Raw genomic sequence first — 26,724 nt, forward strand, 5'->3', positions numbered from 1 at the left:
GAAATATTTAATTTTTATGTCAATATACCAGCTTGATCAAAAAGTTTCCGGAAGAGACCACCAGGTGATGCTCTGAGTCAGCTGATTTGAGTTCTTTTTTTTTGGCTAGGTTGCCACATCTATCATTGACATTTCTATCAAATTTTATCGCCATAGCTTGACATTTGTAAAAATTACGCCGTCTTGAGTACATCTACCTCTGCGCGTGTTTTCGATTTTTTACAGTTTTAAAAATGGAGTTGAATTTGCAACAACGAGTTTGCAACGATTACCATCCAACAGCCATCGAATTCACTCGATATGACTCCCTGCGATTTTTTTCTGTTCGATCGAGTCAAAAAACCTGCGGGGAACGCGTTTTAACAGCCGAAAGGAGGTAATGGAAAAATCGAAGACAGCTCTGATGGCTATACCAATAATAGAGTTCCAGAAATGTTTCGAGAGCTGGATCAAGCGCTGGCATAAGTGCGTTGCAGTCGCTGGAGAGTACTTTGAAGGGAACAATATCACTTTTGATGAATAAACTTGTATTTTGAATTTTCTGAATGAATTCCGGAAACTTTTTGATCAAGCTAGTATATGTGTCAGAATATAGCATAAAATTATTGATTTAAGATAATTCTACCTTAATACTTTTTTACATGCAGAATAATTACAGGAATTGAATTATATAAGAAAATTATCCTCCACTTATTTAAATGCAATGATATACAGGATGCGTCACCAAAATCCGGACAAATCGAACAATTCCTTGTCATGGCAGCCTCAGAGAGCCTCTTTAATGTGTACGATTTGTATCGAAAGTCCTCCTCGGCAATTCGATACATTGTTGGCTCGCTTACACCAACAATCGATGCTAATTTTCGCAACGATTGCCTTGGGTCATCCGAAATCAGCATTTGAGCCCTTTCAACGATTGTAGGGATCCTCGCGGTGCGTTCTTTCGAGTGACTTCCTCGCTGGCATACTGGAACCTTCGTTGGACTGTTCTAAAGCCGTATATTTTGCCACAACGTCATAAACAGTGGATCTCGGATATCCAAAGAACCGAATTACTACATGGGCTGAAAAGTCCCGGGATTTTTAATTAAAACAAGCATTTTTTGTGCAAAATTATATTTATTCCTCAACATAGTTGCCTTCGAGGGCGATACACTTGATATAGCGATTTTCCAACATTTCGATGCCCTTTCTGTAGTACGAAACGTCCAAGCCTTCGAAATACGCCTCGGTTTCCGCGATGACTTCCTCATTCGATGTGAATCTCTTTCCCTGGAGCCACCGCTTGAGGTTTGGGAACAGATAATAGTTGCTGGGGGCCAAGTCTGGAGAATACGGTGGGTAAGCAACCAATTCGAATCGTAATTGGTCCAATTTGATCATCGCTTTCAAGGACGTGTGTGACGGTGCGTTATCGTGATGGTACAGAACTTTTTTCTTCGCCATATGGGGCCGTCTTTTCTTTATTTCATCGTTCAGTTTGTCCAATAACGCTGCATAATACTCTCCCGTAATTGTTCTTCCCTTCTGCAGGTAATCAATGAAGATTATGCCATGCGCATCTCAAAAAACAAAGGCCATAACCTTCCCGGCCGAGCATTGGTCTTTTGGCCGCTTTGATCGACTTTCGTGGCTTTTCAGCCATTCTGCAGACTGCCTATTGGACTCAGGCGTATGGTAATGGACCCACGTTTCATCCATCGTCACAAAACATCGAAAAAAGTCCGCTCGATTACGCTGCAACAACGCCAAACCGATCGTTGAATCATCAACGCGCTGCTGTTTTTGGTCGATGGTCAGCAAACGCGACACCCATCGTACCGAGCTTTTTCATCTCCAAAACATCGTGCAAAATGTATCCCGCCCATTCTTTTGAGATGCCTACGGCCTCAGTTACTCGCGCAACTTCACTTTACGATCACTCAAAACGATTCGATGCACTTGCTTTGCGATTTCCGCATTCGTAGTCTCTTTTGGCCTTCCAGAGCGAGGTGCGTCTTCAGTGCTTGTACGACCCATTTTAAATTCACTAAACCACCGACAAACTGTTGTTCTCGAAGGAGCACATGTGGGATAACATTTCTGCAACCATTTCAATGATTGTTCAGAAGTTTTTCCCATCAAAAAACAATGTTTGATCAAGATGCGATATTCCTGTTTTTCCATTTTTTTTACGAAGGCGAAAGTAAGGCCACTTAAACGACTGTAGCTTGTAAACGAATGAACGAAATGTCATGAAACTTCATACATAAACTAGTGACAGATGAATCTCTCGAAATGAATCATGTTCATTTTCTAGTGGCACCACCTATTGAAAAATCCCGGGACTTTTCAGCCCATGTAGTATTTCCGTTGCTGAGCGCCCGGCGCGAAGGTCTTCGATGATCGCGGCTCTTCGATTATACTCCGCACTTGATTTCAACATCGCGGCCATTTTGAGAATATGACTGTTTACTAGAAGCATCAGGCTTTCTTGGACGCTAATAACAATCTCTGGCAGAGGCACAATATAGCGAAAAATTTGAATTGAAATTTGTCCGGATTTTGGTGACGCACCCTGCAATTTGATAAGGTAACCTCTATGTGATCTTCAAAAATCAATTTTTCTCGAAAATTGATTTTATCATTACTTGAGCAGATTTTCAAAATGCGTTCAAAATTTTGTTCAAAATTTATAATTTTCAGAAAACGAGAAAGAAAGAAACTCTAACTATAATAAAAAAATTAAATTTTGGACAAAACGCATTTTGAAAGTCTGTTCCTCATTTGTCTCCTTTCAAATCATATAACTTTTATCTGAAACATTTTTGTCTACTAGATCCGGGTTCGACTCCCGACTGAGGTAATATTTTTCACAATAAATTTATTCACAATTTTTCAGCATAACATCTTTATAATAGGATGCCTGATTGATCATCAAATTATTAAAATTGCTTGTCAATTTAATTCGTGATATTACTACAGTAGTTTAATTGCAGTTTATAAGTCCGGAACACAAAGTAAAAAGGAGATCAAACTCAAAGCGGTCGGTCACGAAAAAATTAGGCTCGATTTCTGGCTTCGGAAAAGCATTATGTGGAAAAACAAATTCGAGCGCTCCTCAACATAGAGGATTTGATAAATATTTTTCCTCCCATTTTTCTATAATTCTGTAAATTTATGTATTTTCATGCGTAGTATATATTCTGAGGAGGAAAGTTGTCGCTCAAGTCCCGTTTTATTTTATTTTTTTAATTTTAAAGTTTTTGATGTCGATAAATTAAAAAAATGATAATTTAATGATAATTTATGACTATGCACGAATGTATTTTTAAATAAATATTTATGCATTTACTATTTAATCAAATAAAATGAAATTTTATAATATACAAATTGGATCTCTGCATTAAAAATAAAACTTGCATACATGTGTATTCCGTACGCGTTATCATGTGATATATACTTCCAACTTTTCCCGCAACGGCATTAAAATCGTATTGTCTTGATTTTCCATGTGTTTTCCGAAGCCATGTTTCGAATCTATGTTTCATCCTCAAATTTAAGTTCCTCCTTTTTACTGGTCCGGAAAATCAATTCGGCACGCAGTTCGAATGATTACAAATATGGTATATATGCAAGTACATATACTATATAGTAATTCAGATTAAATTATTTAAGCATTAAAAATCTATTTTACGGCCATTACTTCTATTTCTTATTTGAATTTTCAAATGTACGCGGTCCAAAAATTCTTATTATTATAATTATTCATTATATATTCTTGCTTTTTCAAGCATTATAATTAATTGTTAATTATTAAATCTTTGGTTATTACTAACATTAGCATTTGCTCCTTTCTCCAATAAATATCTGACAACTTCGCTTTGACCATAATCTGCTGCATAATGTAGTGGCGTTCTTCCATCGATCATTTGATTTACATCAATGTTCTAAAAACGATAACAATGACAATTAGACAGTGAAGTAAATTAACAGTGAAATAATAACTATACACAGATAGTAAAATGCTACAGTAAAAAATATTGTAAAAAAATTGTGTTATAAGAATAATATAAATAGTAAAACTAATAGCGTTTTTTCACTGGCAAAGTGAAAGTGCATTTCCCTATGTAAAAGACTGCGTTTCACGCATAGTACATATGATGTTTCATTTTATCCTTATTTAACACTCTGCAACAAGGGGAGCTTTCCAAGAGATACAGATACGGTGTGGCATGGTGAATCGTTGCATCCTTGTTGTTCGCTAATGTTAAATAGGGATGGAGTGTCGCACAGTATCGCATCTTGAAAAGTTCTCAAGGATAAAATGATATCTCATGCACATTATGCGTGCAACGGAACACAGTAGCTAGTAACCTAGTTTATATCGAGCACTTGATACGCGCATTAAGTACCATATCCGTACCAAATCACTTGATATGCTTAGTATAAACATTGGCGGATTATTTTGGTCTGATACTTCTGAAGTATCTACTACTTTCACGAGTATCAGACCAACCTGGTACGTGTACCAAATTGATACGTGTACCAATCAAAGAATCTCAGCGTGCTGTAAATGTTTGGTTTGTTTTGAATCGTATATTAAAATTCTACGTTGATGGACTACACAGAATCAGACGGCGGTCTGGCGAAACCGATAGCCACACACTTAAGCACGATCCCATGTCCGTGTGCTCACCTGCGGCGCGCCGAGAGTGAACGAGACAGAGAATTCCTTCTCACATTAGTCCCTTGTTTCAAGAGACCGAAAATGCTTTCTCGGCAATCTCGGCCGCTCGGCGGCCCTAGGCATCAATCAGGGGCGGGGGCATTCTAAATAAAATATAAGTTTTAATAAATTGTAGTAATAGTGTATCCCTTCTATCAATCCAGAATAGTATAAATCAATGTTAAAAGTTTACGCAATAGTTTACGAGATATTTAATTGTTTACGACTTTTCATGCGCGTTATATAGTATCTCTCCTTCATGCGCGTTATATAGTACCTCTCCTTTATATAGTATCTCTCCTTCGAGTAACAAGAATAATTTAGTAGAAGTAGAATTTTTATCGGAAAAAAATTATAAAAATCATAAAAACCAGCATTTCTCTTCACGAAAGTCTCAAAAGACTGTCAAAAAAGAAATGCACATGTTTGAAATGCACATGTTCAAGTCGGGACTTGTGAAAAAAATATGCGAAAAAAATCGGATAGTTACAAAAAGCATGTTTTTCGTTTATAAAACGAATTGATTGTATGAAAAAAAATCGATATAAAAAAATGTAGGTATTCGAAATAACTACAAAATGAAACATGGAACATTAAAATCGATCTATTAGTTCAATAGAAAAAAAAATAAAAAACACCTTTTGATGAAAAAGTTCTTTTTTCACTCGCTCTCTGTTCATTGAGATTTCAACGCAAAGCTTTGAAACCTCGTAATGACGAACAAATCTAGCCTCGAACAAGCCTGAAATGTTTATTAGTTTTTGCAAAAAGCCATTTGTTCATTAAAAACCTGTCTGCGGAAAACTTAATTTCTTTGAGCAGTCGCACAGCAATTTATTTAGAAATAATTCTTCTTCTTTAAGAATTGTACACTTAATACTATCACGTACACTAATAACAAAATGATTTGTTGCAGTTGAACTATTATAACGCCTTTAAAAAGTGGATATCTTCAAAAAAATGGAAATAATTTCGTTATTATGCATCATATCAAATAGTCGTGTGAAGTGTGATTCGAAATCTGACATTTTTCTACGAACTTAAAAAAAAAATTATCCTCCCCGAGTATTAGGAGCCGAGATAACAATTTTTTTTTCAAAAAATCACTGTGGCTCTAGTTTTTAAGATTTCCGTCTGGCATCAATTTATCAAGGAAGAATTGAATTTTGCTGTTAAAAAAATCTTGAATTGTAAATGAAATGAAATTTTTAGTTTAGAAAATTTCTTTTTTCTTGAATTTTTATTTTTTCGGTTTATTACTAAAAAATCACATTTGATTATGGAATGCATGTCTGATTAACAAATTTAAGTCACATTAGCTATGTTTCTTTATTCAACATGCTGTAAAAAGTGTCCAATTGGACAATTAAATGTACGAAATTATCAGTACAAAATTGTTTTTGTGAATTTAATTGCAGATGCAAAAATAACATATGTAAACAAATAATTAATAAGTAATTTTCCGAATATTAGCGTAACTGTTAAAGATATATAACTAACTTTCGCAAATATAAAAATAAATTAGTGTTATATGAAAAATATATTTTGCAACTATATTCAAAAGTTACACTAACATGTGGCAAATTATTTATTATTTGTTTACATATGTCACATTTGCGTCTGCAATAAAATTCTCAAAAACAATTTGATACTGATAATTTCGTACATTTAATTGTCCAATTGGACACTTTACAGCATGTTAAATAAAGAAACATAGCTAATGTGACTTAAATTTGTTAATCAGACATGCACTCAAATGTGATTTTTTAGTAATAGAAAAAAATAAAAATTCAAGAAACAAAAAACTAAAAATTTTATGATTACAATTATTTTGCGAAATATTTGATTAAGCTATTTGTTTAAATCTCGCCGAGAGCTACCCCAGATAAAAAAAAATCAGGTTTCCACATCAATTTATTATTATATGTTAAGAAAATGTAAATTTAGCAAATTTTAACGCACGAAATCAAATATGCGCAAATCGCTGAGCGGACCGATTTTCCCCACTCGACTGCGCGTCGGATTCCCTTCAGGGTTTATTTTTTCTTTAAACAATGTTTAAAACATGTTTTAAACATCAGATTAAATTAAACATGCTTCCTTTTTTAAAAACAATTTAAAACAAATGTTTAAAACGTTATTTTTTTTAAATATGTTTTTAATACTATTTAGTAGAGAAGATGATACTCCAGTTACATTTTACACGATTACTTGATTAATAATGAATATTTAAGTTTAAAACTTGACAATTACATTCATTAAAATATTGTTGAATCGATTCTGGACTCAAAATTACGAAATATTTATTACTTAGGATACTATTAATAAAAATGTGGCAACATTACATAATGACGAATCGAAGAGAAACTGGATGATAATGTGACTTCCATAAAAATAGTCTTAAAAAGTTTTTGTTTAGATAACAGTAGTTCGGTTATGAAAATAGTAAAGTGTATTGCAAAATATATGCATGTATACAAATTTTATATACATACACATGTATACATATAACTTTATGTATACAAGGTATTTGGAAAATAATGATAAATCTTTCGCATAGGAGCAGAATGGACTAAACTGAAAAGAAAAGTCTTCTATCATTTTGCAATTTTCGCAATAATTAACAAGATATTAATTACTAAAAATTGCCGAAAATTGGTTTTTAATAATTTTTTACTCTAATACTGTCAACTTTACAAAAAACTGTGCAAGAGACAACAATTGTTAATTTTCTTTTCATAGAGCTCTAAGAATTTTTTTAGAATTTTTTTTTAATTTTGAATACCGTATTTTTTTATATTGGTAAAAATGAGAAAATGCAGTACTAAAAAATTGATAAAAAATTCTGAAAAAATTCGTAGAGTTCGACGAGTGGCGACGACGGCGGTGCGCAAGGAAGGGGAAAGAACGCTTCGTCGCCGCTCGAATGTGGGCCGTCCTATGAATTCGCGCGGCGCGGCTTAACTGCATATTGGCTTAGACATTTTCTTTTCTAATTCGAAAACTGCAGCGAGTATCTCAAAATGGTATAAGAATTTTTTGTTCCCTTTGATTCATTCTCCGACCCTAATGTGACCTCGACCCATCTTCAGAGACACCCTGTATAAAACATTCAAAACCTGTTTTAAACAAAAAAAAATTTGGCACTTGCTTCGCTCGCGTTCTTCAACAAACTTTTTCGGCAGCAAAAAATTCGAGAATTTTGCAACAGTAAATTCAATTCTTCCTTGACAAATTGGTGCCAGACGGAACTCTTAATCTTAAAAACTAGAGCCACAGTGATTTTCTGAAAAAAAAAAATTGTTATCTCGGCTCCTAATACTCGGGGAGGGTAATTTTTTTTTTAAGTAGAAAAATGTCAGATTTCGAATCACACTTCACACGACTATTTGATATGATGCATAATAACGAAATTATTTCCATTTTTTTGAAGATATCCACTTTTTAAAGGCGTTATAATAATTCAACTGCAACAAATCGTTTTGTTATTAAGTGTACGTGATAGTATTAAGTGTACAATTCTTAAAGAAGAAGAATTATTTCTAAATAAATTGCTGTGCGACTGCTCAAAGAAATTAAGTTTTCCGCAGACAGGTTTTTAATGAACAAATGGCTTTTTGCAAAAACTAATGAACATTTCAGGCTTGTTCGAGGCTAGATTTGTTCGTCATTACGAGGTTTCAAAGCTTTGCGTTGAAATCTCAATGAACAGAGAGCGAGTGAAAAAAGAACTTTTTCATCAAAAGGTGTTTTTTATTTTTTTTTCTATTGAACTAATAGATCGATTTTAATGTTTCATGTCTCATTTTGTAGTTATTTCGAATACCTACATTTTTTTATACCGATTTTTTTTCATATAATCAATTCGTTTTATAAACGAAAAACATGCTTTTTGTAACTATCTGATTTTTTTTCGCATATTTTCTTCCCGAGTTTCAAACATGTGCATTTCTTTTCTGATGACCTTTCGAGACTTTCGTGAAGAGAAATGCTGGTTTATAATTTTTTTCTGATAAAAATTCTACTTCTACTGAACTATCCTTGCTATTCGAGTTTATGAAGGAGAGATATACTATCGTATATGTATCGTGCATGAAAAATCGTAAACAATTAAATATCTTGTAAACTGCTGCGTTTTAACATGATTTATACTATTCTGGATTAATGGGAGAGATACACTATTATTAAATTTATTAAAACTTATATATTATTTAGAATGCCTCCGCCCCTTATTGATGCCTAAGGCCGAGATTGCCGAGGAAGCATTTTCGATCGTTTGAAACAAGGGACTAGTGTGAGAAGGAGCTCGCTGTCTCGTTCACTCTCGGCGCATCGCAGGCGAGCACACGGACATGGGCTCGTGCTTGTTTGTGTGTTACAGCTCCGACCACGATAAATGGCCGAACTTATAGGCGTGGAAAAGTTTTAACGAAATTTATGTTGCGTGTCATTTCGTTATTATTTGCTTAATTGTGAAAATGTGACTTGTACTTATCAAAGTCGTAATTATCGATGAAAACTAAAATTATCTTGGAATTTTGTATGTAAAAGCGTATATTTTACTCGTTTTAACAGCTGTCGGACCGTATGTTTCTGCTCGAATATAGTGTGTTCTGCTCATTTTACGTACTTTTTACGACCATTTACTGACAAGAGAGGAAAGGACAATTTTCATCGATTTTTACAAGTGATGTCGTCATTTCGTTTCATCCAAATTGTCTTTATTTAAAAATGACACGCAACATAAATTAACGTGTTATTTCTCACTTCTGACGTCACGATTCCAACATGGCCGCCGCAACTAGTCAGGAGTCTAAGTTCAGATTAAAGTTAGAATTAGAAGTTTCATATCTTGAAAAGCAGTGAAGATATCATGTCATCTAACCTGATCCGTTCTAGAGATCGATGTAAATAGGGACATATCAAATATTTAATCCGCACCAATTTGATACGCATACCACCGACGAGATATTGATTATATTTACATGGGCATTCTTAGGACCAGTTGTTCCACCTTTTGATACATTTTACCTGTTGTAAGTAGCAAGATTATCCAATTACATGCACGGATTGCCAGATTTATCTCACAGGTAAAATTTACGAAAAGGTGAAAAAACCGATTTTAATAACATCCGTTATGAAATTGGTCAATCACAATCGTTTTATTCTTCTTCCGAGGAAGAACACGATTGGCCAATTTCATAACTGATGTTATTAAATCCATACTTATAGTAATAGAAGAGGAATAGCCTATCCAACCAATGAATGGGAAGTGTCAGCAAGACTGAGAGACAGAAGATTTATATATTTCTGTCCTATTCAGTAACTTTCTGCGCATGTGCCAAAAGAGGATAGAAAAGAATAGAAAGATATTTCTGTCCTTTAGATTTTGCTCACAGGTCTGTATTTCTCTTCCATTACTATAAGTACTATAAGATTAAACTCGATTAAGCGTACCGTGTAAAACCTGCGACACAATGCTTCTTTTCCTGCTAGATTGTTAGCTGGATTAGAACCATCATGCCAGCATCGCAGACAATATGATGGCAAGATTCTAATCTAACAGAAAAACAAGCACCGTGTATCACAGGCTTAATAGAGATCGGCGCGTCTTAAAGACGGTCAGAGCTTAAAGCTTTTCATGCCGATCATTTTTGGCGTCAAAATAAGTCACGTGATAGAAATTGACGAATATCAAGCGTTAATTTAGATCACGTGATCTATTTTGACGCTGAAAATGAGCATTGAGCGTCAGCATGAAAAGGCACCTTTATGGAAGTTCGCGTGCTTATTAAAATTTAAATGATTAAAGTCCACTTTCACCAAGCTCCGATTAACTTAACAAGCCTAAGTAACTTTGCAGGATTCCAACTGAAGCTGATATCGGAGAAAAAATGCAAAGAGAAAAGTTATAAATATAGATTTGTAATACTAACTTATGTGTAGCAAGATTTCTCTCTGATAGCTAATTTATCAATAACCTATTTTTGTGTTCAATGTAATATGTAAAATTATAGTTAATTATAATTAGTGAAATATGTTTAATTCTTCAGTTCATATTGTTTCTCCGACATCAGCTTCAGTTAGAAACCTGCAAAGTTATTAGGCCCGTTAATCAGAACTTGGTGAAAGTGGCCCTAAGAGTAAGAAACTAATAACGGTATTAATTTCGGTATTAATGATTTATATGTTTAAAACTTAATAATACTCGATTACTAAAAACTGTTTTTATAAAAACTGATTTTATTAAAAACTGTGATTTTAATGTTATCAATCGAGATTGATTGATTTATCAATAGAGATGGTAAACTGCAGAGAAAAAATTATAATTGCAATTTTTCAACAATATATAAGATATTATAGCATTAAAAGTGTGAATATTTATTTATACAACATTTATATAATAAAAAATCACGAATGTAATGTATCATCGAAATATTATATATGGTGTTGATGGTCAACACATCTAGTGACAAAAAACCGCGGATACTTTTTAGATGACCCAATATTAATAATCGTAAATTTTTATTAATTGTCGGTAATGTCAATTATTCCCGGGCCCATTGATAGTCATAAAAATTTGTCCAAACCCGATGGTTTTTAGTAGTATCTCATCAGTGCGTGTAATCGATTTAACGGTGTAAAAGGGGTCGTGTTGCAGTGGATGCGCAGAATAATATCACGTGTAGAAAAGAGATGCCGATAAGTCGGATTAGAATCACTCTAGTGAGAGTCGAGACACAAACCGGAAGAATGCCATGTTTCAATCTTATCGGAAATGGTTAATAATTCTTATTCTTCTTTAATAAATGACACTTGCCATCAGAAAAATAAGAAAGGAGTTAATACGGCCAAAATTAGACTGATGATAATTATTTTAAGATAATTAACTCAGACCGAAGTGAAAAAACGTTTTCCCCAGCATCATCATCTTGACAAACATTATATCTATAAAAATTGCTCTCACCTATTCACTTACATTCACTAACACATTAACAAACTGAAACATGGCGGCATCAATCACGAAAAGGACTTTGTCTCGACTCTTAGAGTGCTTTCCAGCAAAGACACAGTCAGACACAGTAAATCGTTTCATCCTTATTTAACATAGGCAAACAACAAGGATGTAATAATTCATTGCGTTACACTGTGTCTGTCTTTGCTGGAAAGCACCCTAATTACTAGAGTGACTCTAGGTACTTTTGTGAATCTGGCATCTGACTTTTTATAAATTAAATTTTTTTATTTAAAAAATGATAGTATTTCGTTTGTAATTGATTGTAGTAATAATAATTTCGTTTGTAGCTTCATATAATAAAAAATAAAAAAATTTTTTTAAATAACTGTCATCCGACTTTAAGATAAAAAAAAATTGTTAATATATCTTGATTCAGAATCGTTTGTAATTGTTTGTAGTGATTTTCCGGTCATTTGTAGTTACACCATTTAAAAGTTACAGCAAATTTACAATAAACAAATTATATAACTTTGCCAATTTTCGAGATATTTCAAATCTGCTCAAGTTTATTGTAACTTTTAAATGGTGCAACTACAAACGACCGGAAAATCACTATAAACAACTACAAACGATTCTAAGAAAGATGCCGAGCGGATTTGAGATATCTTGAAAATTGACAAAGTGCAACTTCAAGATATATTAACAATTTTGTTTTTATCTTAAAGTCAGATGAGTTATTTTTAAAAAATTTTTTATTTTTTTATTATATGAAACTATAAACAAAACTATTGTTACTACAATCAATCAATTACAAACGAAATACTATCATTTTTTTAATAAAAAAATTTATAAAAATTGGGTGCCAGGTTCACAAAGGTAGAGTCTAGGTCAAGTTAGAGATTTTCTAATGAGTCGCGACATGAAAAAAATCGCATTTTGATTGTGCGGCATGTTTTAACAATTTTCACCTGAATATCTATCTACATTCGTGTTACTCTTAAATTTCAACAAAATCAAAATTAATTACTTTAAAAGCATCAACGAATCGATTTCTTATATTACATGTCGAAATAACGCATGCAAAAAAAAATTTGCTGTTACAGGCGTTCCAATTTTTCACACCATTTCCTCAACACCTATCGCTAACATTTTTCACTTATAAAGGACAACGTTCAGCATTTCGAGGAAATGCTTTAAGGAGGTATAACACCTTTGCGGCTTCAAAAAATAAAAAAAATTTTTTATTGGCTTAAATGATACTTTAAGATGTCTAGAATATGATCCCATTAACGCCTAAGCGATCTTGAATTTATTTCACGTCGAAAACAGCTATGCTTGTGTGTTACCTCTAGCGCGGGGAGAGGGCCTCGGGCCGCTCACTGAGCTCACTGCCTTTCTCTTGTGTTTGTCAAGTATTTCAGGATGAAGTTTTCAAAGCAGTCAAGTCTATCTACGAAGAATTAAGTTCTGACGATTTATTATCCCGCTGTCTTGGGTATACTCAAAATAACAACGAGAGCTTCAACTCTGTGCTGTGGTCTATAGCGCCGAAAGGGGTCCACAGCAGCAAGGCGATCGTTGATATTGCTGCAAATATTGCTGTTTGCAATTTCAACGATGGCCTAAAAAGTGTATTGGAAATTATGCAAATTCTTAACGATCGGTTCCTGCTACAACTTTTGCATAAAAACCGATGAACGGCGGATCCGCGCAGCCGAGCGCGCCATGACTGCGGAAGCTAAAGCAGCTCGGAGACTTGACATGTCCAATAAAAAGATGATGAGGACCTTAATTTGGAAGGACAATTGTACGGGCCAGGCATTGCCGATTAAGGTAATAAGCTAATAATTGCAAGATTTCTCGTACCAAAACTTAAAACGCGTTTTCTGAAAAACACTATTTTTCAAGCTGGTGTACATCACAACGCCCAACAATTTTTATCCGATCGACAAAAATCAAATATCTTTATACTCAGCATGGGTGCCTTTATGGTACTACCTAGCCTTTTTTAAAAAGAATCACTAGATTTTTTTGGCAATCGATTTTATGTCAGATTTTTAGGCGAAAATTCGATTTTTTTTTTCAAAATCGCGCCATTTTCTCAAAAATTGATATTTTTTAAAATCCACCGGTACTACCTTAGCCAAACTATCACAGATTAAGAACCAATTTGTATTATATTTTTGCTTTAGGTCACTCCAGTCAGCCACAATCGTGTACACCAGCAAGACATACGCGACGCTAGCGGCCTCTTTTGACGGCGTTTATTTTATAAACCATGATGATTTTTCAAAAACAAAAAATATGTTCAGTGTCTTTAATATGTAAATAAAAAAGCCCAAAGACCCGATTTTGAATTGCGCACTTCTTTGTATGTAAAAAAAAAATCTTGAAAATGAGGCCGATTTTGGCCGTAAAAGGTGTTATACCCCCTTAATTTCTCCGTTCTCGATTTTGTTAAAAATTACCCTGCAAAAGTCGACTCATGTCGCGATTCTTAATGGATGTTTTCTAACAACATGCACAGGTGACACAGTGTAACACTGTATTACACAAAATGTTTGAACTATGACACAATATTACACTGCTCGACACTGCAAAAAGTACGAGAGTGTAAAATATGTCAATGTTACCAACTTTTCGAAAAGTTATTTGATAATACTTATTTTGCAGTAAAACCTTCAAAAATCATCAATTCTTAAAAAATTATAACTTAAGTCTAAATAAAAATCATAAATCTATTATTGATACGCTAAATATTATATAATTATAAAAATAAGAATGGAAGACTACAACCGGCATTATAAAACTAACCTGTGTTTCAACAAGTATCTTACACAGTGAAACATAGTGTAATGTTCTGTGTCCTAACTGAAAAACAACCTTTATATTGGGTCATCTAAAAAGTATCCGCGGTACTTTGTCACTAGATATATGACCATCAACACACATCTAGTGATAAAAAACCGCGGATACTTTTTAGATGACCCAATAGAATCTCTAAGTCGGATGGTCAAGTATAATATTTCTGCGATTGGTTCAAAAGAATGTATGGAAAGCAAGCGCAGTATACAAATGTACTTATTCTGCGCATGTAGTACATACGTTTGGCAACAATTAAAGGGATTAAGGCATTAGATATTTAGATATTCTCATCCGCCATTTTTATTCAATTTGATTTTAATAAAAATACACTGAATCAATGCGTTTTGGCGTAAAAAAATAAAGATTTGACAAGAAAAAATGTTGTTTTGTTCCGCGAACCGAGATATTAATCCTTATACGGATTAAGAAATCTGTCATAACAGATTATTTCACTATGCTTTAAAAACATAAATTTTCTGTTAAAGTAGTGAATTTGTGTTTTTAAAGCAGTGAATCTACCACTGCTGTGATAGATTGCCTAATCCGAATATAGTCGTCGACTTTAAGGATTAATATCTCGGTTCGCGGAGCAGAACGACACTTTTTTCTTGTCAAATCTTTATTTTTACGCGAAAATGCATCGATTCAGTATTTTTATCAAAATTGGGCTCTTCTTAGCATTTATTTTTGTCACTAATCATACTATAACCTATCAATCAAGTGGAACCAAATGGCAGATGAGAATACCTACATATCTAGTGCCTTAAGAGGATGCTGGAACCGTCTGTATTATCGATAGAATTATTCCAAATTCGGTAGCAATAATATCTTTCATTCATTTCTTATTTCATTCATTTCTATATTTATTATATTGGGTCATCTAAAAAGTATCCGCGGTTTTTTGTCACTAGATGGTGTTGATGGTCAACACATCTAATGACAAAAAATCGCGAATACTTTTTAGATGACCCAATATATCGTTGTGTCTCGCTCAAACGCATTCATCTGTCCTTATCTAATATATTGCATCTCTTAGAAGATCGAACACCTACTACTACTAGACACATTATTGCTTTGTTTATTATTCCGAGTCTTCGCTGAGCGTTTATATACACATTCGCAAATCGATATGAATCTTTCTTTTGAAGCTTTTACTCTTAGTTTCATAAACTCAGTATTGTTTGTGCACGTCATGCGCTGAGTGATACACTATCGTATGGTCCATACGAGCTATAAAACTTTTGTAAGGAAATATCTACGTCAGATGAGTAGCTCTACGAGTTGAAAAAATGTAAGATTTTAACTTTTTTTCCGATTTTAGTACAAAATATATTGCACCATACTCAAATTTTGCATCCACTTTAATCCTGTAAAAGGATTTTTTATTTCGTTTAGTAAATTCGGAGATTTATATCGATCTGCGAAATACCGACAATTTAGCCAGCTGCTCCAGCATTCCCTTAAAGGGACAAATTAACGGTCTAGTGTTATCAATACCTCACTCATGTATGCCACACATACACATAAATTTTCATATAACAATAACGTTAATTAGATGTTTAAGGCCGGTATTCATAATCAGATCTTAATTCTCATTCCCTAAATTAAAGATTCAAAACCGGCTTAAGATCATGAACCAACCAAAGAGCCGTATTAGCGTCTTAAGAGAATGCTAGAACGACAGCCGAACTTGATCGAGATCGAGTACAGACTTTTTTAAATTCCAAATTCAATAATAACATCTTGCATTCATTTCTTATATTTATTATATATCGTGTCTTACTCAAACATACTCATATCTTTATCTAATATTGTAACGCCACCTCTTGCAAGATGGAACATCTACTGCTATACACAATTATTGTTTTCACGGAGTAAAAAGGACCAAACTCAAGTAGGTAGTCCCGGAAAAAATGGGCTTGAAATACGGTGTCGGAAAAGTTCTGTATGGAAGAACAAATTCGAACGCTCGCTCCTGTCAGAGAAAACTATCAACTTAGAAGATTTGATAAATATTTTTCCTCCCATTTTCCTGTAATTCTGTAAATTTATGTATTGTCATCTAAAAAGTATCCACGGTTTTTTGTCACTAGATGTGTTGACCATCAACGCCATCTAGTGACAAAAAATCGCGGATACTTTTTAGATGACCTAATATTTTCATGCATAGAATATATTCTGAGAAAGAAAGTTGTCATTTAAATTCCGTTTTTATTCGTTTTAATTTCAATGTTTTTTGGTGTCAATAAATTAAAAAACAATAACTTAATGATAATGACTATGCATACTAAATGTATGTATTTTTCAATAAATATTGATGTATTTACTAATCAAATAAAATTAAATTTTATATAAATTGAAATTTCTGAATTAAAAATAAAACGTGCATACATGTGTATTCCATACGCGTTATCATGTGATATATTTCCAACTTTTCCCGCAATGGTACTAAAATCACATCCTGATTTTCCATGGGTTTTCCGATACTATGTTTCGAGCCCATTTTTATTCTCAAGTTTGGTCTCCTTTTTACTTCATGATTGCTTTGTTTACCATTCCGAGTCTTCGCTCAGCATTCGTATATACATCATTTACAGATCGATAAATCTTTCTTTTTAAGTTTTTAATCTTATTAGTTTCATAAACTCAGTATTGTTTATAAAACTTTGTTTTTTGTTTGTAATACTTAATGCTGTACTGTCGTTTGGTCCATACGAGCTATAAAACTTTTGTATTAAAGAAACATCAACGTCACGTGAGCAACATCAACATCAGCTCTACGAGTCGAAAAAGATGTAAGTTTTTAACTTTTTTTCGATTTTAGTATAAAATCTATTGCAGTACCATCAAATTTGTGTCTACTTTAATCTTGTAAAAGGATTTTTAATTCCGTTCAGTAAATTCAGAAATTTATATCGATCTGCAAAGTCTTGACAATTTGACCAGTATAGCATCCTCTGAAAATATTACTTAAGACAATCTTGAAATAAGAACGGACTATGAATATCGTCCTAAGAACTCTACATTATTTCTTCGTGCAAACTATTAGTCTGTGGACTACTATTTCATAAACACATTGCATAGCTTTTATATGAAGTAAATGTCTCTTCACGATATGACAACTCTAGAACGCCATATTGAGAACTAAAAAATGATAAAGAAATCAATTTTTTCATTTTTTTATGTGAAATTAAAAAATTTTTTCTTAGCTCTACTTCACAGACATGTATTAATGCGTAATCTTGGAAAAGGATTTTTAAATTCATAAAAGAAGAAAAAAGTAAATATTATAAATAAAATTATATAATTTAGACCCGGTTGCATCAACGTTACTTTGACTTTAAGTGAGACTTAAAATTCTATCTGTCTCATTTGAAAGCCGAAAAAATACCAGAAAGAATTTTAAGCCTTGCTTAAAATCAATACATTGGTGCAATCGAGCCTTAGTATACTATAGGTGGCTTTAAGATCCTTTTAATTGCATTCACAATAAGTACACCAGCGTTGCATTAATTTGTGGAAAAAGCTTTTAATATATTAGGTATAGTAAAAAGAAATCCATTATTTTTATTACACCTAATATAATTAATATATTATTTTTAAATTTCCAATCCATATGTATATAAGATAAAACTAAGTGTTTTATATATTTTATAAGTGTATGTGCGTGCGTGCGTGCGTGTACATGCGAGTGCGTGTGCATGTGTAACAAATCTTACAAGATATATTGAAAGATATGATCTGTTTTTTATTCTTGCACACTAGGCACTAGACTGCACTAGAACTCTCTTTTTCCTTTTTATCGAATATTAAACATCAGAGTGTCTGATAATTAACAATAAAACCTTCGCATAGCGGCAAAATGGATTAAACTAATTGTGAATCGAAAAGTCCTCTACATTCCATCTAACAATTTTCACAATAGTTACCAAGATGTTAACTACTAAAAATTAGAGCTCGGAAAAGGAACTGGAAAAGGTAAAAGTCAAATTGATATATTGTAAAACAATAGACGAATGCTGTGAATCATCGTTAAGCTGTTGTCCAACATTGAGAACTTGATTATCATCTATTGTACTTAGCTGGATACCCAAACAAGAATTCAGTCATTTAACTAAAATCGAGTTAATATGTGAAATTTTTGAAATATTATTCGTAGCCTATATATTGAAATTGATTGTATCAGTTAGATAAAACTTACATTGTACTCAGAATAACGATGATCCGTTATAATGCGATGTGATTATAACTATGTCTTGAGAGCGTGTAAAAGGACGTTTCTCATTTACAATATTTATAAGTTAACAGAATATATAATAAAATATAATAAAAGTTAACAGAATAAATGCAAAACTCAATGATACAAATTTATAACTTATAAAACATGGGAACCGAATAAATATCAATATAAAAATCGACTAGGAGTTAGATGGCGTACGTGTGAGCGAATGCGTGTCGTGTAGCTTCGATATTGGGAGAGTGTAATAAAATAGATAGAAGCGATTAAAAGGTAGACAGAGTGATTATTAGTAAGAGCAAAAGTAGTACATATAATTAGGTAAGTGAAGGAGTGCCCGAAAAGGAAGAACAAAAATTTAAAGAGTTTAGAGGTAAGCGGAAAAGGGAGGTTAGGATGTCGCATGCGGAAGGGTCGACTGAAAAGGAAAACCGGATCTCAGATAAAGAAAATTGATTTCAGAACTAAAAGAGTAGGGATATCTTTTCAGTTGGAGACAAAAAAAGGACAGGATGAAGTATAGGGAGAGAGGGGGGGAAGAAAAGGGTATGTACAATCAAATGCAGAAAGAATTTAAGAAATTATGTGAGAAAAAAGACAATGATGGAAAATTTTAGGAAGGATGTAGGATAAAATTAAAAATTTAGAGAACTGGTAGGATAAACAAGAGAAAATGGAAAGAGATTATAGAAATAAGTTGGCAAACATAGAAGAGGTTAGAATTAGATGTTTTAGACTTTCACGATGTCAGATAACGAAATTCATTTCGTTATCTGACATCGTGAAAGTTAGATGTTCGTTATTTTGCAAATTTGCTTAAAATAATTTATATAATAAAATAAACCAATATATTGTACCACGAAATGGATTACCATCTACCTACGTTATTTCTCTCTTTTTATTAATGGACTTCACAATAGAAGGAATAAGAAATTAGCAATAAAGAATAAACAATTTCAACCTATCAGAAACAGTGTATTCCGATGTATTCGATTTCTGATAGGTTGAAATTGTTTATTCTTTATTTCTAATTTCTTATTCCTTCTATTGTGCGCCTAACTATGCGCTTGTAGAAGATAGTTTTCTCCGTTTAAACTAACTTAACGAGGTTAGTTTTTATATGTTGTACATGTACAGTTGAGCACAGAAAAATTGTAATATTTTTTCTTCGGTGGATTTCAGAACGCAGCTTGCTCTCCAAATGATTGATTCTTACTCATGGATCTATAAATAAGAACCAATTGCTCGATGAGCAAGCTGCATTCCGAAACTTATCGAAAAAAAAGTGTTGCAACCTTTCTGTAACCGGCTGTACACGCAAACATCGGCGGAATCTGCAAAAGAAATAAAGCCGCAGCAGATTTTTGCATAATGCATAGTACATAAACAAATCAACTAATCAGATCTTTCCTTTCCTCCCATTTCATGGAAAAGAAAAATTTCGATTGGTTGATTTCTTTATGCACAATGCATTATGCGTTATACAAGAGTCTGTGCTGCAATCAATAAATTTGCGCAACAGAAAACGGCGGAATCGACAGAATGAAGCCACGACCAATTACGAACGTTCCGCAGTTCCGCATCCCATGGAACCGCATTCTTAGGATGCGATGTAGTGCGGTACGCGGTACAGAAATTAACTAGCTAACTAGGAACCGCGCAAACCATGCCGCTTCTTTTCCCTTCTATTACATGTAGTGCGATAAGCGACATGGGCTAGTGATAAATAAACTTTAATATGAATTTTTTTTTAATATATTAATTTATTTCTATGCACATTTCATCAATACTCTTATTTTTTCAACAGATTTATTTAATAATTGCATTTAAATCAATTAATTGCTCGTGGCTTCATTCAACTGATTCTATTCCGCTAAAATGTGTTATCTTATATTTCCCATGAAGGGGAATTTCCAGAATGCACAATTAGCGCTGACTAATCACAAGAGGCTTCCCGTAGATTATTTTCATTAGATCCACCGGAATAACGTTTGTCATTGGCTCGTATTGATTGCGCATCTGCAAGTTTCCGCTCCATGGGACATAGAAAATTAAACTTCTGCGAATCGAAAATCACACATGCATATAAAGCCATTGCCCTGTCTTCATTTTGTGTACCTATTTTGATTTTAATTTTCGCCTTTCTGTATACTATACAAATTAAAAAGTAAAACACAAATGGTACTTGTTTCTTGTTATACAACTTATCTTTTAAAAAAAAAGATAAAAAAGCGCTAAGTATGTGCTTTTCGAAGAATCGTTTGGGTCGGTTTCACTAATGCCAATTACTTAATTGGCCGTGGAACTGACTAATTGCGTTTGTGTTTGCTGTTTAATAGAATTGATCACTTATGGTTGACAGTTAATCACCGATTCGGCTTAATTATTGGTGAAACCGGCTCTTTGTATATAATACTAAGTATCCAATCCAATTAATAGTAGTTTTAATTTTTCTTCAAAGATATTCTTTATTAAAGGTCTTCTTATTCCAACCTAAGTAATGACAATTTTAATTTTCTGTAAAAATTATTACTTTACGAAAAAAAATTAATGTATTAAATGAAAAATTAAAACTCAGATGCTACAATCTTAACTAATCAAATTAAATTCTATCAAATTAAAAAGTTAAAACATAAATGGTATTGTCTCTTGTTATTAACTCTAATATGTATCATTCGTATAAAAGATTTGATATCAATAAAATTAGTGCCAAGTGAAATTCCATGTAATTCAGATACCAAATTATATAAATAATATTAACTTTAATGATATATATCATTCCTTTAAAAGATTTGATATCAAGAACTAGCGTAAAGTACCATTTCTTTATACCACGCCAAATTAAATAAATAATGAATATTAATCTATTGATATGTATCATTTATATAAAAGAATTGATATCAACAACTGTGGCGCCAAGTTAAATTCTACTACCAAAATAAAAAGTAAAACCCAAGTGATACTACCTTTATTATTATTTACTTAATCCAAATGGAACTATCTTTAATTTTTATGCAATGAAACCTAAGTATACATATATCTTATTGAAGGATCTTTCCAATCCAAATGGTTTAAATTCCTCTTAAATGAAATTATTATATCACAATTCATTCAAAGATGTTTTCTCTTCCAACTAAAGTAGAGGTTATTTAATTCTCCTTCAAAATATTATATAATACAAAATTGCAACATTATCGCAAAACTGCATTATCTTGCTCAATTTAAGTATTATCACAAAAAATTAAAGGGTTAATCGTATAAAATGAAAAAAATTTAATTTAAATAGAAAAATTTTTCATGTAAAAACACTTGGCGTACTAACACTTATTTTTATATAATATTTTGAAGGAGAATTAAATAACCTCTACTTTAGTTGGAAGAGAAAATATCTTTGAATGAATTGTGATATAATAATTTCATTTAAGAGGAATTTAAACCATTTGGATTGGAAAGATCCTTCAATAAGATATATGTATACTTAGGTTTCATTGCATAAAAATTAAAGATAGTTCCATTTGGATTAAGTAAATAATAATAAAGATAGTATCACTTGGGTTTTACTTTTTATTTTGGTAGTAGAATTTAACTTGGCGCCACAGTTGTTGATATCAATTCTTTTATATAAATGATACATATCAATAGATTAATATTCATTATTTATTTAATTTGGCGTGGTATAAAGAAATGGTACTTTGCGCTAGTTCTTGATATCAAATCTTTTAAAGGAATGGTACATATCATTAAAGTTAATACTATTTATATAATTTGATATCCGAATTACATAGATTTTAACTTGATGCCAATTGTTGATATCAAATCTTTTACACGAATGATACATATCATTAGAGTTAAGTAAATAACAAGAGACAATATTTTACCATTTACTTTTTAATTTGATAGTGATGATGAATGATTGAATTTAATTTGATTAATTAAGATTGTAGCATCTGAGTTTTTCATTTGATACATTAATTTTTTTTTGAAAAGTAATATTTTTGACAGAGAATTAAAGTTGCCATTACTTAGAGGTTGGAAGAAGATCTTCAATAAGAATATCTTTAGAAAAGAAAAACTACTATTAATTGGATTGGATACTTAATATCAATATATACAAAGAGCCGGTTTCGCCAACTCGATTAAGCCGAATCGGTGATTAACTGTCAATCATAAGAAGTCAATTCTACTAAACAGCAAATACACAATTAGTCAATTCCACAGCCAATTAAAAATTGGCATTGGTGAAATCGGTCCATGAAATGAAAAGCACACATGCTTAGTGCTTTTTTTTATCTTTTTTTAAAAAGGTAAGTTTGTATAAATACAAAAAACAGTATCATTTGTTTTTTACTTTTTAATTTGATAATATAGTATACATAATAATTAAACCCGCGCGCTGGCACCGTGCTACAAGAGTAAAGTATCTCTTAACAGTCAGTTCCAGCTGATTTTTTGGCATTTTCGCAATAGTTCCGACGATTTTTATAAATTTCGCTCAGAGTTCTGGTCTTTAAGTACCTTTTAATAATAATTAAATGCGCGCACTGGCACCGCATCATAAGAGTAAAGTTTTAAGAAGATTGTAAGGGCATAAAACATATATGTTATTATAATATTTACGCTTTTAACAAATTACATATATATGAGTTGTGTTGATAACATTGTTTTTATTGAGCAACACATTTTTATAGATTATTTATATTATTTATTATTAATTTTATTATTATAACAGAAATTTTTAAAATAACAAAAATTTTATTTTTTTATATAAATATTTTAAGTACTAAAAATAACTTATGCAAAGTTTCATTAAGATTTACCAATTAGTTTATAACAAATAAATATTTTGTTTATTTACTGAATGTCTGCATTTCAATATAACTTTGCATAAATTTTTTTGTATTCATAAAATACTTATATATAATAAAAAAAATTGAGATTTTTATCATTATTTTATAATACATTTTCATAGTATTATGCCAAGTTGGCTGGTACTGGCTGATATAAGATATTTTACTCTTGTGGTGCGGTGCCCGCGCGCGGATTTAATTATTATTAAATTCTTAAAGAATAGAACTCTAAACAAAATCTATATAAATCGTCGGAACTATTATAGAACTATAGAAAAATGCTAAAAAGTTGGCTGGTATTAACTGTTAAGAGGTACTTTATACCTGTGATGCGGTGCCAGCGTGCGGGTTTAATTATTATTAAAAAGTACTTAGAGACCAGAATTATTGTTAAAACCTATCAGGAACTATAGAACTCATCGAGAACTATAAAATTTCATTGTTTTCAATTTTTTGAATCTTGCAGTACTACGGGAAGTTACCATTCAAATTTTCAAGTGTTATTTTTATTTAGTTAAATCAAGAACTATAAAACCTATCAGGAACTAGAGAACTGTTGCGGTTGCCAATGGAATTCTTATCAAGATTTGCGATGTCAACACACGTGAATATTTATCTGTTTTATACAGGCTCCAACATGCGATAAAAGAATTAAAAAAAATTTTTTTTTAATAAAAAATCAAAGTTACCTTAAATTTTTTAAATAGCACTATACAATTATTTTCCATAATATTGTAGATGTTTTCAAGACAAATTCAAATCACTACTGAAATGTCATTTTTATTGATGTTTTATTGATTCTATTGATACTTAATACCAAATTTGTAATTTGACTGTTTTCTAGCTAGGACACAGAGACACTACACTGGGTTCCACTGTGTAAAGTACCTATTTGTTGGAACGCAGTTTAGTTTTATAGTGTAACACCAGAATGCATTGCAGTCTTCCATTCTATTCTTATAATTATATTTAGCGTATCAATAATAGATTTATGATTTTTATTTAGATTTAAGTTATAATTTTTTCAGATTTGGCAATTTTTGAAGGTTTTATTACAAAATAAGTACGACTACCAAATAACTTTTTGAAAAGTTGGTAATATTGACATATTTTACACGCTCGTACTTAGCTTTTTACTTAGCTGTTGAGCAGTAACACTGTGTCATAGTTGGAACACTTTGTGTCAGACACAGTGTTATACTGTGTCACTTGTGTACGTTGTTGGAAAATGTCATTATTTTTAATAGCAATATCTCTATCTTCTGACATAGAGGATATATACGTACATACATATATACATACATACATACATACATACATTCATACATACTACATACACACATACATAGTACTTATTTAATAAAATATGTAATAAAATCAATAAAACATCAATAAAATGACGATTTCGATAATGATTTGAATTTGTCTTGAAGAGTCTTACAACATTATCTTAAAAAAATTGTATGGTGCTATAAAGAATTTAAAGGGATCCTAAAGTGAAGCCCGAACTCCAATGAAATCACTATTTTACCGATAAAATGTGACACATCGACATATCTTTATATATTACTACATCAATATCGCACTCACATATATGTACAAATTTTCTAACTAATCTTTCGTATTAAATATCTAAACTTATTTCTAAGTACTCAACATTGGTTGTTCATGTAATCTCTAATCCAAATCAAGATTGTTTTGTACGTACGAAGTATAAAGCTCGTATATAAAGTAAACATTATTACAAGTTGACATTAAAACTCAGTAACAAAACTGTAATTTTTCACTTTTTTGTTTTTGACATAAAGTTGACCAGTTTGATCTACATTATTGTTTATACTTTAATTATGGAGAAGAATTTTTTAACTTGTAAAAGCAGTTAGAAAAATACTTGTTATTTGAACAAATTGATTAAACAGATTTACTGTATATAGGATCTCCTTAAGATAACTTTGATTTCCTTATGAAAAAAAATTTTTTTTAATCTTTTTATCGTATGTAGCCTATATAAAACAGATGAATACTCACTCTTTAATCTTTTTTTTAATTGTGTTGAAGTATCTGAAAAATGAACTGTTACGCTGAATACCCTGTATATTTTATATGTTATGCTTTACACACTTACATCTATTCCAATTTCTAAATTGCTCTTTCCTGACAACAAAATACTTATGTTCACAAGAGACAGCATACTCAAGAAAAGAAATATTCAAACAAAAGAGTAAAAATAGAACTTGGTGATTGATTGAAGAATGTGCGAGCATAACACAATCATTAAGTACTCATAAATACTTTCGTTCAAATCGTGCATTTATTTACCAATTATTCGATAAACTTCTAGTATATAATATATTTTATATACGTAATGGTTTAAAAAGACGGCGGCGTATGTTGTATGTATCAATCATCACACAGTCGAAATGTGCATACGTTTTTTGAAACATCTTTAAGAATTAAACACATTTCACATCATATTTACCTTGTTCTCAACGATGTCTCGTACTTGTTCAAGATCGCCGTTTTTTATGCCCCAAACAAGCTCGCTCATTTTCGTTGATGCTGTCGCTGTGCCTGTGGATTTACACGACGAACGACGGTTGTATCCACACTGCCACACACTACGTAAGTCTACTTTTTTGTTTTTTTTTTCTACCACTCTTATCCGTTCCGTACCTAAATCATTCGTTCATGAAATTCAACGAAACTTCGGAATTCGGTTGCTATTGACAGTAAGTTTGAGTAAATTCTGACTGATAAATCTCGCCATATATACAATGTCAGCGTGCATTAATGCCATTGACAATTTGAGCTAGTGTCGCTAGTGATGCCAGAAAAAAACATGGAAGATCAAGAGATGCCATCTCGGCATTTTTCGCGTGACGCTCGGAAAGCTAAGGGTGCGATTACATGGAGCGCGATACGCGGTACAGTAACTAATGGTAACTAACTAGGCAACTAGGAAACCGCGTACCACGTACCGCCTATTTCTTTCGCTGATATTACATGGAGCGTGGTTTGCGCGCCGTTTGCGGCACGCGCTAGTGACAAACTCACATTAGTATGAATTTTTTTTAATATATTAACTTATTTTTATGCACTTTATCAATAT

General features: G+C 32.1%; 2 protein-coding genes across 6 annotated transcripts in view; one reads left to right on the forward strand and one right to left on the reverse strand.

Moving 5' to 3' along the window:
* The window catches only part of egg (SET domain bifurcated histone lysine methyltransferase eggless), a 31,987-nt gene extending 17,971 nt beyond the window's left edge, over nucleotides 1-14,016 (forward strand). Inside the window, exons 15-18 of one of the 4 annotated variants that reach the window (XR_015545732.1) lie at nucleotides 2,300-2,572; nucleotides 12,770-12,867; nucleotides 13,080-13,499; nucleotides 13,859-14,016. The gene's annotated coding sequence lies outside the window, so the exon portion shown is untranslated. Of the gene's footprint in view, nucleotides 1-2,299; nucleotides 3,818-12,769; nucleotides 12,868-13,079; nucleotides 13,500-13,858 lie in introns of those variants that run through there. The other 3 variants (XR_015545731.1, XR_015545733.1, XM_011054284.2) reach the window with 3 other exon arrangements.
* LOC105144994 (myotrophin homolog) overlaps nucleotides 1-26,472 on the reverse strand; it is a 32,021-nt gene extending 5,549 nt beyond the window's left edge. The window contains exons 1-2 of one of the 2 annotated variants that reach the window (XM_011054287.2): nucleotides 26,095-26,472; nucleotides 3,819-3,929 (exon numbers count right to left, since the gene is read on the reverse strand). In XM_011054287.2, coding sequence (XP_011052589.1) covers nucleotides 3,819-3,929; nucleotides 26,095-26,163 — 180 coding nt within the window. In that variant the 5' untranslated portion in view covers nucleotides 26,164-26,472. The other variant, XM_087408047.1, reaches the window with a different exon arrangement.
* Between the last annotated feature and the right edge of the window lie 252 nt (nucleotides 26,473-26,724).

Source organism: Acromyrmex echinatior, chromosome 7, assembly GCF_024713525.1.
Source record: "Acromyrmex echinatior isolate Ae372 chromosome 7, ASM2471352v2, whole genome shotgun sequence".
In the NCBI taxonomy this organism is placed as follows: Eukaryota; Metazoa; Arthropoda; class Insecta; order Hymenoptera; family Formicidae; genus Acromyrmex; species Acromyrmex echinatior.